Raw genomic sequence first — 16,104 nt, 5'->3', positions numbered from 1 at the left:
ATAAAACAGATTCCTACAAGTAAGAGGGAGCGAGCATTTCTCTGCATTGGGAAGTTGTGGGTTTTTTTCTAGAACTCACACTTGCCATGACCATTGCATTTTAGCAGCCATAGTACTTTAACAGCACTATCATCTAGGACACTGGCAGCTCTGTGGTCCAGTGGTAGATATAGCAAAATATTTAAACTTCAACAATCGTAGAGAAGTTCACTGTTCTACTGATAATCAAAACCATAAAAATACAAAGAAGGAAACTGGACTGTGACTTCGTATTGACTGTATTCGCTGTGTGGTGGAAGTGAAGTCAGAAACTTATTTTTCAAAGTCTTTTGGAAACTTAGCCCATGTTCATCCCCTGGACATGTGCGCTTTAGTACTTTGAGCTGTTATTTTCAGCAGAAAGGATACAGCTGCATTTCTGGTGATGAGCAATTTAAAATACATGATAGTATAGACCACTCTGTAACATAACTTCAAAGAGTTATGAATCCAAGTTTAAAAGTTACAGTAAGATATACTTACTTCTTTCTTACCTTCCACTCGCTATCTCACTGCCTGTCCCTGCTGATCATGTGAACTGGTAGTCAATATGACTTGCTTCGTGGCATCAAGGGAAGCTAATTTTGAAATTACCATGGGCCTCCAGAGCTTACCAGAGAATTCTGAAGCTGCTTGCTGTGCGACATAGCCACATGCAGAGGCCCATGCTGGTTTTAGAGAATAAATCATCTTCAAGAGAGGCATGCCATCACATCAGCAAAACCTCAGTTTTTGTTGAATTAGTATTCTCATTAAAAAATCATTTTCTTTATTATCTTTACATGTTCCTTCCCAGACTCACTGTTCCACTACTAAAACATACTATAATGTTTTAGTAAACAAAGTTTCTAGATAAATGTTAATCCCTGTCGGCCCATTTCCTTAGGAAAGGTAATTCTCAAAACAGAACACATGCACATAACAACAGGTAAATACAGGTATCTAGATGTGACACTGATGCATAACTGTATTCTTACCTATGCACACGTTCTGAAATGTTTCCTCTCTTCAGAGGTGTTAAATATTGACCTAATTTGGTTCCGTTATTGACACAGTAGCAATACAATTAAGGGACTGCTTAAGTCAGTTCAGGTTTGGTTTGTTGTTTTTTGGTTGGTTGTTTTTTTTTGTTTGTTTGTTTTTTTTTTCCAGGGAAGTGGGTGGGGGGAGTATTGAGGGGTTTTTGTGTGTGTTGCTGTTCTGTTTTTTTTAAACATAAGCGAGAACAAGTTTTGTAGATCTCTCAATGTTACTTATTTTTCTTCTAGTTACCCACGAGATGCATCTTCAAGTTCTACAACCTTTCTATTAAGCATTCAGTTGTAGTTATTACTCATACTTTAGACCTGTCAAAGAGAATTCCTACCAAATGGCGAACGTAAGACAACTGTGGTGTAATTTACCATGGTAAAAACACACAACTAATTTCCAAATTGTCTATTAGGTACCCATATTTAGTTGGTCTAGACACAAAGAATAATTCCAGCATATTCATCCAGATGCACAGTGTGGACCAACTAAGACAAAATCTAAAGATTTGCCCAAACCAGAACGGTCTGGGTTTAGAATAAGTTTCAAGACAATAACAAAAGGAAGTGACAAAATTAATTCATTTTCCCAGCTCCCTTAATACAAAACATTAGTTTCAACACAAGAAAAATTGCTATAGCTTCCACTGATTACACTAGTTGCTTGTTTGACAGACTCACAATAACTCATCCTATCTTTTGTTGAGAAATCAAAAATCCAAAATGTCTGGTTGCCCACACTTATTTTTACACTTAAAAATTTAGCAGCTATCTTGGAAGCTGGGAAAAAGAGACATCTTTAGCAAAGGGTGTTAAAAATACATCTCTGCTTCCCTACCTGTTTCTCACTCAGAGCTGTGATTTTGGCTTGAAGTTCATGAAGCTGTTTCTTCAAATCAGCGTTCTGATTAGAAAGAAAAAATATCTGTGAGAAAGATATTCCATTTGTTAACATAGAGTAGTAGCAGGAAGGTGGTTTTTTTGTTGTTGTTGTTTTTGTTTTTTGCATAGTGTACTACAAATAGAGCACCTCTGGATGTACAACCAATAAAATTCAAGAGGCTCAACAAAGCCTTACTTAAGTCACTGAGTGCAGCAATAACCAAGAGGACCTTTCTAGCACTCAGAGAAACAACCCAGTTTGGAACGAAGATTTCATTAAAACATCCATTAGTGCTTACTGCATTATAAAGCACATTTGTACATTTCATCAAGCTTACAAATTAAACGAGAAATGTTTGTTAATATGTAAACTATAGTATCATATTGTATACAATAGTATGCTATGGTATGTTACCTAAAGCATTCTCACCTATGCTACTTAGGCAAAGACATTATCATACATTTGACTGTGTAGAGCATCAGCAAATATATCTATTAAATCTTAACTGACACATGTCAAATGAAGGCAAACATATCTAAGTCTTCACTTCCATGTACGGTTATGCCTTAAACTGTATTTAAGAGAATTACATTTGCCTTAGCACATCATTCATATCAGCACTTTGCTTACAATAGCACTTTAAGATTTGAAAGCCATAAGCATCACTATAAAGATGCAGTCAGAAAACAATTTTTTACCAGGACTGTTTCTTTCCTACTAAAAATAAAATAAAAAAATCTGTCCTCAGTTTAAAGCCTGTGAAGCTCTGCAGAAACATGACAGGGAAGCGAGCTTCCCTGCCTTTTGCTCTTTTTCTACTTTTTTTGTTCTCATTTATGGTATAAACTCTTTACACTAGATTACACAGGTTTGCTTTGCTACACAAAAATATTAAAACATAGGACTACTATCATTACAGGAGCTTCATGCTCAGGACAACTTCCCTATTTTTGTATTCCTCCATACAATTTTGAAATGCATTACAATCTCAGCTTGTAGATAGCCTTCTCCAATATATATACAATTTTAGCAAAACCAGATATTGACCAATCATCCTCCCTTCGTCTAGATTCCACTTGATAATCTGGGATAAAAATGCATTAAAAGCACCAGAAGCAGGGACCAGATTTACTCTTCCTGGTTCCAGGAACTTTGCATGGCTGCTTGCAGCATGACTTGGCTTTCAGCAGAGATGAACCAAAAGCGAACTGCTCTGCAGGCTAATCATTAGCGGACTTGCCCAGCAAGAAGGAGTAGCAGACCTTACCCAAATCCCATCAGAATAAGGAATTTCTAGAAAGCAGATTTTCCAATATCACCCTACTCTTTGCTCATCCCTCCCCGTCAGGGGTCTAACTACTTGACTGTTACAAAAGGCTGTCTTCCCACTCCACTAAGCTCAGAAAAAGATATGCTCAGAAAATTACAGGGCATTTAGTATTGTATGGGGATGGAAGCACTTAACAGCAAGCTTCAGGTGAGCTGCCTTTATCCCTCTACTCGACATTTCAGACTGGTTAGAGAACTCCACAGAACTCCCCATTCAGCACACTGGAGTGCTTAATTGCCGTACAAGACAATCTAGTCTCCTTACACAGTCACTGGGAAAGGGATGACTTCTGCTGTCTACACGAGGAGTCTAGTTATCCAACTTCAGTAACTCTGAAACATCCCAAGGCCAAGTGTCCACTCTTTGGACACTACAGTGCTGAAGTTGGATACCTAAGACAGGCAATCTGAACATAGCCTTAAGCTGCATTCTTTATTTGGACAAAATATCCTATCTGTTCTTGTACAACTGTGAACCTTCCGATACTCAGAAAAGGAAAACGTGAATTCTAGTAATGGCAGATTTTATAGAGCAGCTTCCAATAGAATCAGAAACTTACTGCATATGTTTGAACTGCACCATAACCCACAAGAGTCGCTTGCTTTAAACTATTAAGAATGTGAGGCAAAAGGCTTCATAAAGGCAAAAGTTTTTGTTTTGTTTTAAACTATCCAACAGTCATTGTTTAAAGACTTGTTCATAATAGTTTTCTTCTAAACATTGTGTTAGCCAGGAAGAACATAATCAAGAAATATCTAAAATTCTCGAGCTTCATGCACTGTTATTTCCTGTATTTTTAAGGGTAAATAATGCAGTATAAAAATAAATAGTTACCTGTGGATCTTGCTTCATTTGGGCAACCAATTTCTAGAAAGAAAAAAGATGCAACAATACAATGAAGATTTTCATTGCGGATCTTGTCGAACAGTTTAAAAATTCAACATTTTTGAAGAACCTTTGTAAAAGCAAAATATTCAGTTTACAGCATTTCAATAGCAAGGCCTGGAATGCAATATTATGTGATTTCCAAACCCATTCTTATTAATATAGTAAAACTACCACACTAAGCTACCGCTTTTGCTCCTTCTCCTAAACAGATCTTGAACAAGTGATGCTTTTTAAGGACAATTTAAGCCAGCTGGGTAAGATAATACAATAGCTGTGTCTCCTCTGGAACTGCTGCCTTCTTTGCTTGCAGTCACAAGAATCACAAATCACAGATAACGGCTGTGGGCACAAAAGCTGTTTGTATATTCAAGAGCAGAACATTTCGAGTACTGAGGGTCCGCCTGTGTGTTCGCTTGGCTGGTACCACATGGAAGACCCATGTTCAGAAGTATCTTTGCCACTTTTCTCCCTCAGAGAGAGATTGAGATCATTGTAGAAGAGATGCCCTCTAGATCCAAGGGAAAGCAGACAGATGGTTACCATTCACTATTCTTCCTCCTTCACTTCCTTCAGGCAGCTGCAGGAGAATGCTGTCTATTGCTAAGCAAGGAAAAAGTTACCAGGCTGCCACCAAAGAAAACCACAGCCCAGAATGAAGAGGCAATGTAAACCAAAAATTCCCAATTTCTTTTTTGGTTACAGCCACGTTTATTCATCACATTGCCATGTGCCTTCCACACATGCAAAGAACAATGTAAAGTCCGTACTTTCTTCCCCATTTGCTCATCAGAATCAGGAAAAAGAGTGAGAAACAGGACAGAGCAAGCAAGAAAAATGTGTTTCATTCCACCTGCACTAATACTGCTCAGAGAATTCAGACTTTGACAACTAATTCTCTTTAAAGTTTATTTCATTTCACATCCTAAAAATGGTGTTAATCAGAAAAAAAAAGCATACCACAAAGGTAGCTCTGTGTCAGACCACAGGTTTACCTGCTGCATTTTCTGTCTAGTACTAGCTGATAGCAAAAAAAGGCATCAGCATGATGGCTATGCTGGACAAGCATAGTGTTATCTCCCATCTTTCAGAAATTTACATCTCTGATGTCTTCAAAGATTATGTGTTAAGTTTAATAGCTAGCAACGCACTTTTCTTCCATTACTCTGCCTTAATCACTTTTTGAACTCAGGAAAACACTCAAGATTCTGTGACAATACGTTCCAAAGTTAACTACAGGACTCTTATGTAAAAGGACCTCCTTATTCTTTTGAATCTGCCTCCTGATAATGCAAGCATGAGGGGCAAATAAGATTATGGAAAACCAGTCTTGACTCGAGTCAAGAGCAGCTGGAAGTTGGACTCGATGATCCTTATGGGTCCCTTCCAAGTCAAGATATTCCATGATTCTATGACTGTTTCTCTATTCATCTTCTTCCTACATTCTTTCCTCACCACATATTCCCCCATCAGTCATCGCTGCTTCAGATTGAAAGTCTCCTCATGCACAAATCATTCCATTGCTTTGTTCACTCTTAGCACTCTTCCCTGTACTTCTCTAGTTTGTCTCTATCATCTGGAGACAAAGTTTAGAATGGCATGCTACACTCAAGTACTCTGTACTGCAAGAACTCCTTCCGAAGTGCTAATAGCTAATTCACAGCCTGCTATTGCAGATGTAAAACCAGGACCGTTTTCCCAAAGTGCATCACTTGGCATTTGTCTATACTGAATATTATTGTTTCGTCACGCCGCTGTTCAGTGTCATGGGAGCTAAGGTGCTTTGTTACCCTTCTGCTTACATGCCTAGCTTATTTTTCCTTGGTGCTTTCTGCCACATCAGAGTTTGACAAGCAACAAATCTGTTAGTTTTTATAGAAAGTGCTTGCACATGCTCAGTCATAAGACAATACAGTCAGTGACTGTAAACTGTTCATAAAGTATTGATAAATTTATGGATCACACAATACTGTGTCATCCAATCATAAGAAAAAAAAGAAGTTCTTTTGCACTGACCCCAAATGCAAGCTAAATTTAAGATATTTTAAAACCTAAAGGATGTTTTAGGTTCTTTCCATACATCAGCTCGAGGAGTCATCCATGAAGCCCAACCCTTCTGTGAGAATAGCTAAATATAAATCCTTTAACTCCTCTTGTGATCAAAACTATGAAGAGCAGACTGTTTCAAATAACCTTAATTAAGTCAACACAGTAGCAGAATGAACCACTTAGATTTGATGCATCTCTTCTCAGGGCAAGCAATATAGCTTTGACATGGAAGATACTCGAACGTTGAAGCTGTACTCTGATACAGCAAGTGACCTGGTCAGACTTCATTTATGGAAGATTCTTCGATCATCAAAATGAAACAAAAAACGTAGCTTTTTCTAAACACCTCCTCTGGGTCCTTACTGGTAGTTTAAGATACGCTTTGCCAAATCAGCAGCATCAAACCTTCAGACAGAGTTCTAGAGGTGAACTGTAATAGGCGGGAAACAAGGAGCTACTCTACAAACAAAAATAGTCATACTGAGCATCACTTTCGACAGCCGTGTAAGCAGTCACAGGTAACACGTGGCATCAGGAAGCTGGGAGGCTTTGCTCACAGTGCAGAGCTGAACTCTGTATGCCCATGACAGACACCTGTCCACCACTTACAAGGGGACAACAAACTATGACTGCGTGAGTGTTGACAAGCTTTTTTAGAGAGTCCTCAAAAAAAGAAGTATTAGGTAAGTAAAAGATGACAAGTGAGACAATTCTCCACAAATGCTGAGCACTGCCAAAAGAAGGGATATATTGTAACTCTAGGTTACAAAATTCTGAGATACCCAATACAGTTCAAGCATTTAATTTGAAGAATTTTTTTTTTTTGGTGCCAAAACCAGTTTCATTTCTATCAGTGGCCACTTGACGAGCACAGCAGTAACCACTCATGCACAGTTCAAGAAAAGTTTACTGAAGCACCCAACATGTTGCTACAAGTGTTATTTTCCACTGTAGACATTTAGACTTGTTCTTAGCCTTAATTATGGGAATATACAGTATCTTGAAGAAAAAAAAAAAAAAAAAAAGACAAGCTTTGATATAATGGCTTGTGTAGTTTCACCAACTAAAACCAAATTTAATTAAACTTGATTTCAGTGCAGAGCTCACTTTTAATGAGGACTGGGCAAAGCTAAGGCAAACAGGGTCAAAAAAAAAAAATCTTGAAGTTGTTAAAAAAAGTCTTTTTGGACATTTTCCAGTCTTCATCGCTGTTCATCATCATCATTATGAACTGATGCTAAAGATTATTCAAAATTCAGAGTCTTAAAATTTTTGGTTAGCTTAGGCATAAAAGGGAATGAAGATACACACACAAGGTAAACGCTGTTATACAAAGACAAGTACGACTAGCGTTCTGATCACCATACAGCAGATAATACTTGAAAAAAAAAAAAAAATACGTAGTGGCCTTAAATTTTTTAATGCCTGCAGCAAAATGCTACAGGCAATTTCTGAATTCCCTTACCCTTGTAACAAAACTTCATTGAAGTTTTGAATGCAAGGGCCTTGGAGTTTGAGGAGAGCAAAATACTTGTCTGTAGTTCTGGAAATTAGCTTTTTCAAGTTTTTCCCCCTAGCTGAAAGTTGTATTTTGTTAAAGCAGACATAGTTTCATTTTACTAATTCACCCGTTCAAGTTCTTGCACTATGCTCATCATTGCAGCAACTACTGAACAAGTCATCTAGAACTCTTGATCAGACAAGTCACCAGGTAATTTGGAGACATTTTCCAAATTTTATATGACGGGTTACGCTGATCGGTGTAGCATGTATCATATTTTTTATCCACTGTGTAGCAGTTGTGAGTTTCAGATATCCAACAGAAATACTTGGAGAACTGTCTTTAGAAAAGGTCTCATTGATAAATTTAACATTTCAAGTTGGCAGCTACTCTATGTTTATGGCTGTAACAATTTTGTTCCAAGAATTAATATGCATATGTCCTCTTACATTTGCTAAATTAGGTCTTATTATTTTTAATATTTCTCATTTGTATTGTAACAGAATGGCAAACTGCAACTCTACTGCCATATAGTATTGGACATGCTATCAGTAAAAAGACCCAACGTATAAAAATTTCTGAGCCCAGGCACTACAACATTTTGGTTAGCGAAAATAAACAATCACAAGTTTAGAAGGTACTAAAGTAGAAGACTTTGGTCTCCAGAAGAGAAGCACCAGATGAGACCATACAGCACTATGCACATTTTGCTTGAATTGTTCCTCCACCATATTCTTCCATTGCCAACTGAATACTGAAGTTGGCTTCAGAACATTAGAAAAACCTTCCAGACAGAAGTTGCTGAACATAGAGTTTTCAGAATGTTTTTATCACTGCTACAAAATATTAAAAAAAAAAAAAAAATCCCCACCCACAGCCTGATATGTAGATTTTTCACATTTGCTAAAAAACAACAGGTGTTGGGGTCAAAATGCAGAGGATAAAATTCTAAAGCAGTTTCAAGCTTATAAAACAATTATTACTATAGTTGTAGTGCTATTACTTAATGCTGCCATGAGTATTAATACTATCAGCAGTACAAATGCTGCTATTACTTGGAAGTATAAAACAAGAAAGAATACAAGTTACCTGGTGAACCTGAATTTCCACTTTCAGAGCCTCCTGTAGAGTCTGCAGCTCCATTCTCTACCTTCTCCACTTTCTCTAGAAGTGTCTTTGCTGATTCCAGTGCCTTTAGTTTCTGGTTTCCTCTTTTAACACCGGTGCTATAGAAAGAAAAAAGGTTTTGTTTTGGTTAGTGAAGGAGAGATATCAATTTGAAAAAAAGGAGATTATAACAGAGCAGAAATTCAGTAGTGAACTATATTCAACTGCAGATTTCTAGCCTAAACACAATCAATCTTTCGAACACAAGAAATCTACAGGCTGTACAAAATGCCTGCCTTGGAGTCATTTAGCCAAATTTGTTACTTCCCACATATCCCAAAGTTGACATACTTGTCCCTTATCTTAGTTTGCAGGCAGCTATTTCCTACCAATATCCTATTGCAGTTGCATATTAAATTAGAAAATTTAACTACTGAGAATGTTTTAAAAATCTGTGTAGATGAGAAAATATTCTGGAGACTAGAATTCTGCAACCCAAACAGCAATAAATTGTTAAACAGAACATACTGCATTAACATACTTCCATGATACTACAGAGCTGTTCTTAGATGGGATAGTCTGCATGCAATTTGACAGAACAACATTAATATATTAATAACCCACTGCCTAAAGTTTGTGCTGAGTTAGTCATTTCAGTTGAAACCTATTTTGAAGGAACACAAGATTGATATAATGCAGCACAAGACTTTTTCAAGCCCGTTAATTTTAAAATCCTTTTAATCCTGGAATTCTGCTTGTAGAACATGAGTATGAGTTTACCGTCTTCACTTGTACTACAAACAAATTAATCCCCCCAACCTCTGACATAGAAAAGCATTATCAGCCATACTTCTAAAAGCCTTGAAAGTTGGACAAGAGATTTTTTTTCAGAAATATGTTAAAGGTATCAGCTTCTGAAACAGGATTAAGATTCCTGTCTTTATCCCATATGCTCAAATCACAATGGAACCTGTGTAAAAACATCTATAAATACATACACATAAAAGCCATCAGAAAGCATTATATAGCAATCTTTCCAGTTGCTTTTCCATCCAGACACGACACATTAAAGAACTGCTGGAGTGTTCAAACAGTTCCTATTTTTTTATTTTTTGAAAATTGCTCACAATTATCACACAGGTATTGTAGCCAACTCAGAGGCCTTCATAATGGGACTTCATTGTTTTCAAAAGGGTATTGACAGTTTAGATAAGACATGTAGGCTGTAAAAAGAGAATAATTCCCCTAGGTTAAATAATTTTAACATTGTCTCACTATAGTAAACTGAAGTGCTGGACAAGTTGGCGAACTCCTGAAAATAAAAAGTTGGGATGTGTGTGTTTTGTTTATTTAAATTAATTGTTTCTCTTTCCAAACAGAAATACGTTACGAAAAGAGAAGACTATAAAGGGGTTTTAAAAAGCATTATATTTAAACTCATTCTTTGTCAGTGCTGTCTGCTGTTAGCTTAAAGTTACTTATTTAAATAACAAAGACCTGATCAGACTTCTAGTCAACACATTAAATGACCTTCTGCAAGGGCCTCTCCCACATGTGACACAGACAAGCGAAAACAGCTGCCTTTGCAGCACTACTCTCCATAAAATTGTAATTTGTATCAAGGGATACATGGAAATTACACACAGTTCCCTGTTCTATTACCACAAACAGTAATGAGAAAATAGAATCCCGGATTATTACTTCCACTCACTGACAAGAACAACTATAGTCTGCATGAAGTCCCTACCACTGCAGTTTCAAAAGAAACCATGCTTCAGAAAATCACGTGGGAAACTGGCTCATGTAAACTGGAACCCACTGCAGAGGCAAAAAGTCTTTCATAAGCCTTAGAAATTCAATTTTGTGGTAAAGATACAGGCAGATATGGCCATAGTTTCTTTCTCAGTGTGTCTTCAATGAACGAGAAGGCACTCATAATGAACAGCCAGTATCACTCTCTAAAGTTAAGTGCAAAACAGCAGAAGAGACAGTTCTATCAACTGAGAATGTAAACAATACCCATAATTTTAATACATGTGACTGTAAAGCCCAGTACTAGTTCATGGGAAAAATGACACAGTACTTATGTTAAAAAAAACATATAAAGATTAAGCAGCTACTATTAATGCCCAACTTAATTTGACAGGTAGAAATTATAGTATTAATGGTTCATAAAAACTAATCCAACCTGATTTCATAGATGCCCGGAACAGCTAGAAAGATTTTTCAAAATTAATTTTTAAAAGCTTTAAGAAAAAAGTGATAGTGCTTAGCAGAAGCAAGTGGTTGCTCAGCCTAGCCACGTTTACAAGGGTGTAGACATGAACAAACATAATGCACTGTCATATTGACGAACATCTATTGTGACAAGTAAAAAATCAAAACAATTCTAGTAACGTACCAATCATTCAGTTCTATCCCAAAATATTTGTTACAATTTCAGATTTTCCTTTCATTGTAATTTTAAAAGTTAGCAGATTTTAAGATTCCTTAAAATTTATTCCTTCAATATACATAAATTTGAAATAGGTGCCATACTATAACATCCTGAAGAATTAATTTCAATTCATAAGACTGAAGCTTCCAAGAAAAGGCAAGAGAGATTAACAAACTTTTGACCTTTCTTCTAAGAGTTTTCTAACTCTTCACTCTTTCTTCCTACTTCCCCTCCTCCAGCATTCCCATTATAGCCTCAGAGCCACTCACTTTGCAGTCTCATTTACTTCCAGTTGCCTTCTGCTGCCAAAGTTACACTGAAAGCACATTTTAAACATAGGAAACAACCCCCTCTTCAAAAACTAAGTGTCTGATATGTAACGAAAGAGAAACTAATGCTGCTTTAGCAGCAAAGGCCACACAGTAAAGAATGATCTTTTGCAATCACCTCTGCCAGTTGCTGTATTTGTCAGCTAGCAGCATCAGTGTTCTCCGTAGTAAAAAAAAAGAACCAGGAAAAGCAGTTATGAGAACTTTGTTAAATTACAACTAAGATACCATATATTTGGCATTGCATCCCAGCCAAGGCATGCATCGCCACCACTTTAGAGACAAGGAAACAGGAAAAGGACAGTGAAGAAATTAAGAGGTTCTGAAGTGTTCTAAGCACCTAAATCACTGGTGAGGTGGGAGAACATATTAAATAAAATGTTCATTTAAAAATTTGGTCAAGCTGATGACTTCTGAATATGAAATATATACAGTTGTTATTCAGTTGTACCCCTCTAGAACTGAAACACTCTAGACCATGCACTTGTAGCTTCCCTTCCCAAGCAGGAATAACTATCCAAAGTTATCACTGTCCAAAATTCCCCTGAAGTACCGTAAACACTTACCCAATGTTAATAAAAAGTGATCATTCCTTACATCCAACAAATCCTAGACTGTGTTTTTCTCTTTTATGTACAATAATGTCTAGAAAAATCTATGAGGGCGGCTTGTTAAGTGTTGCTCATATTTCCTTTGAAAGCAGGTACAAAACTACATAAGCAAGTGGTCACACACATTTTGTGAGTGCAAAACTCCTCAATATTTTTGAACTTTCATTCTTTTAGACTGAACTTCAAGGGAAGATTTAAAAACTTAAGTCCAGTGGCATTATAAACTACCTAGAATACCACATCTGAAGATGTATAAAACCATCCCTGGATTAATCATAAAACATACTGCATTTTCCACTTTACTGTTATGACAGCAGAACTATTTTAATTAAAAAGCTTGTAGATGATTGAAATTGCATGGATGGGTTGGTATGCAAACATCCTTCATTCCATTAGTTTTTAAAGGAAAACATGCAAAGGCCTTGTTCAATGCTAGAATCAGTGACTTCCAAAAGGAAAGCAGAGGATTGTGGAGTACGTGCATCTCTTGTACATCTAGACAGACTTCCAAGCCTCAGCCAGAAACAGTACTGAGAGCAAGAGGTGAATTTGCGATTCCTTGGATTGATTTCAACTATTGGAGGCAGCAGTCCTCCATTCAATTTCTTGCTGGCACACATTTGTTATAAATAATCCCTTATTTCTTATGCGGTTGCTTCGTGACTTAAAATTTCATACTCAGATAAGTACCCCAATGCACTACAGTTAAGGTAGTAGATGTTTATATCCTATATAAATATTCAGAGACTTAATGAAACCTTAAACTCTACAATAATCATGTAAGTGCATTAGCACTTCTCCATTATTATCTCAATTAAATACAATCCACATCAGAACCTCTAAAATATCACAAAGCTATTTAAACTACAGCTATTTTGGAAACTATAATAAAAACACGCTGACAAGGTATATATATATATACACAAAAAAAAAGGTAGGACCCATACAAAAGCCATGAATGCCTTCTGTGAGTATGGAATGACTCTGAGTAACTTAAAATTTTAGACAGAAGTCTTTCTGTGCCAAAAATCCCTTCAAATAAATTTGGTTTTCACATTACACAGAAAAAAATTTAATATTATTATTTTTGAGTAGATGAATTTATATGTCCACTGTACTTACAGACCCTTGGGCCCAAATCTCAGCCCTACAGTAATTTTATTTATAGGACTGGGGCTTCCATCAGTAACATTTACTTTTTAAGATTTAATTTCTGAATATAAGGATAGGATTTCAGTTTCAGTAAACACCAAACTTTTCCAGGAATGGACGCCAGCTCTTCATATCATCTATTCTTAGGTAAACCATCTCAGCCCTGGGAAGAAATACTTACCGGTTTTGAGAAAGTTATTCCCTTCAGCTCTCTACCCCCTCCTACAAAAGAAAAACAACAAAAAAAAGATAATTACAAAGAGCTTAACTACAGTTTTACACAGAAAAGAAAATTCAAAGATTTGGAAAGTTGGGGCAGGGGGGAGTTTTTTGGGTTTTGGGGAGGGGGTTTTTTGTTTGTTTTTTTCAGTTTTTGGCTTCTTTTTTAAGTGCTGAAGCTAACTATAAAATACCACTTGGAAAGAAAATCTGTTTGGCATGGCAGGGAAAGTCAAGGAGACCTACAGTTCTAATCTGGATTAAAATACAAACTATTACTGTCACTAGAGGAAGAAGAGATTACAAGTACAAGCTTTTCTGGTTCTGTGCAAGGCCTGTGTCCCCCTCCCCTGAGGGAAGTACCTCCTTTCCATTACATTTATTAACATATAAATCACAAACCCTGTCAGTTGCCACAGCTAAATATGACAAGGTTACCCCCCCCAGCCATTTGCCTACCACCTCTGCTAGAGGTTATACCAACACAACAAAGATGGTAGAGCAGGTGGTGTGTCAGCACAGTCACTAGAGCTCAAATCCCAGAGTACTAATGTAAACTGAAATCAATGGCAGTTTAAGCTAATATGCTAGGTCATGAACTGTGGAGGCCGAGAAGATACACTGCCCATTACACTGCCTGTGTCATGGGAAGAACAACATTTAGCAGCGGAGCAAGGTAGTACCTCTTAAATCATCCTCACATGAATCATAAAAAACTCATGAGTCAGAGTCCTAAAAAGATAGCTAAAATATAAACAATAACTCATTTGCTCAATTACTTTGCCTGATGCTAAAAAAGCCTCCAAAATACTCCAATTTTCTAGTAAAATACTAGAATATTAGCCTATTTTAAGCTTCGACTCCATAGCTAACAAGAACTTTGCAGATATGTTTCTATCCACACACAAGTCATCACAGAGCTGAAGTTTAAGCCCCAGCCTTATAAATAGATACAGCAGTAGAAAGCCACATAATCATCTCTCACTCAGTGGAGACCAGCACAAGTGGAGGAGTTTACATTTACTAACCAGCAGAACCAGGGTGCTGATGAACACCAAGAACAGAAAACAGGAAGCCTGCTGCTGGTAGTGACTGTAAGTATTGTCACTCTTCAAGTCTCAAATTTTATTGCGCATTTTGAGCAACAAAATATTACAGAAGATTCGTTGTTAAATTAATTTTAGAGCAATTTCAGGTTAGTTTCAATAACATCCATCTGCTAACATGGCAGGTTATGAACTGGGGAGTATGGACTGTTTTGAGGCTATCTTCAAATTAAGTGCATTTGCTCTGGATGCTACAGAATTTGAAATACCCTCATTGTCGAGGGTGCTGAAGAGACAGGTGTGATTCTCAAACTCTAGTTGTTTCTTCTTCAATATTAAAACCTTAGTTGTTACCGCCATCTCCCGCTATCAACCAATTATTTCATTGGTCCGGAAACCTACAGAGGAAACTCTTTCATCATGCAAGCACTAACTGTCCCTCTTCAACAAGCAACTACACCTATATCTCCATGCTATTAATTAAAAAAATAAAAAAAATAAAAAAAATCTTGCCGCTGTAGATGACTGACTCCGGAAAGCTAAACAAAACGGTCGATGCTACACATTTGCAAATATAGTCTTAGAATAAGAGAGCATAATTTTTATTTTAAAAAGAAAAATATCAATTTACTTGTAGCACAAGTACACACATAAACTGTCACTTAAAAGTAACAACATGATTAACTGTTCCTTCCTTCCTTTTTTCCCCCGCTACGTAGAGACTGGTCTTCATAGCAGGACCCTAGCTTCATCAAGACTGAACTGCGCAGAAAAAAGCCACAGTTACAAACCTTCAGATTACATTTAACCACTCTGAAGGGCTGCAACCCTGGGCTGCAACCCCAGGCTGAGAACCCAGGGGCTCCCGAGGACAAAGTCAGGAACACCAGGAGTTTAATCGTGACTATCCGAGTGATTTGCTGTGTTGCCTTGGAGAAGGCACTTAGAGAGGACCTAGACAGGGAATGGAAATACATTTGCATCCTCTTCTGTACATAATTTTTTACAGGGTTTTTCTTAAGTGTTTAGAACAGGTTAATGTTTGAAAGTCAGTCCTTTGGAAATACAAAATACTTTAATTCTGCCCTCATGCAAGTATAGTGTTTTTACTGGCATCTCTGCCTCATTTACCAGAGAGGACAAGCTTAAAGAATGACGTATCTGTTGAATAATTTCTTTTCATTCTGAGTTTTCAGTTTGCATGCTTTTTTCAATTCAACATCTAAGCTCTACAACAAATAAAGAATTGGTTTCCTCATAAGCAACACACTAACGAGAGCCACAGAAAAACTTGTGCCTGATACAGGTAAGTTTTCTTAGATAGGGAATTGAGACAGAGAAATTAAGAACATCCAAGATTGGTAACTCCAAGCATCTTAAACAGACTTACGTTTTCCACTGCTCTTAACATTTTTATAGTAGAGAACAGTTTATGACCAACTAAACCTGTAGCTTTGGTTCTTGACAATTCTCCACATTTGTGGCTAC

General features: G+C 37.0%; 1 protein-coding gene across 15 annotated transcripts in view; it reads right to left on the bottom strand.

Annotated features, from left to right (window-relative positions):
• Window positions 1-16,104, bottom strand: part of PHF21A (PHD finger protein 21A) — a 138,755-nt gene that overhangs the window by 92,886 nt on the left and 29,765 nt on the right. For 9 of the 15 annotated variants that reach the window (XM_087746189.1, XM_087746185.1, XM_087746192.1 and 6 more), the window contains 4 exons: window positions 13,533-13,573; window positions 8,805-8,941; window positions 4,115-4,147; window positions 1,906-1,992 (listed from right to left, as the gene is read on the bottom strand). In XM_087746189.1, coding sequence (XP_087602315.1) covers window positions 1,906-1,992; window positions 4,115-4,147; window positions 8,805-8,858 — 174 coding nt within the window. In that variant the 5' untranslated portion in view covers window positions 8,859-8,941; window positions 13,533-13,573. Of the gene's footprint in view, window positions 1-1,905; window positions 1,993-4,114; window positions 4,148-8,804; window positions 8,942-13,532; window positions 13,574-16,104 lie in introns of those variants that run through there. The other 6 variants (XM_087746191.1, XM_087746190.1, XM_087746187.1 and 3 more) reach the window with 2 other exon arrangements.

Source organism: Nipponia nippon, unplaced genomic scaffold, assembly GCF_047370975.1.
Source record: "Nipponia nippon isolate SJK-2023a ecotype South Korea unplaced genomic scaffold, ASM4737097v1 scaffold_10, whole genome shotgun sequence".
Classification (NCBI taxonomy): Eukaryota; Metazoa; Chordata; class Aves; order Pelecaniformes; family Threskiornithidae; genus Nipponia; species Nipponia nippon.
This window is presented reverse-complemented; position numbering and strand designations above follow the sequence as displayed.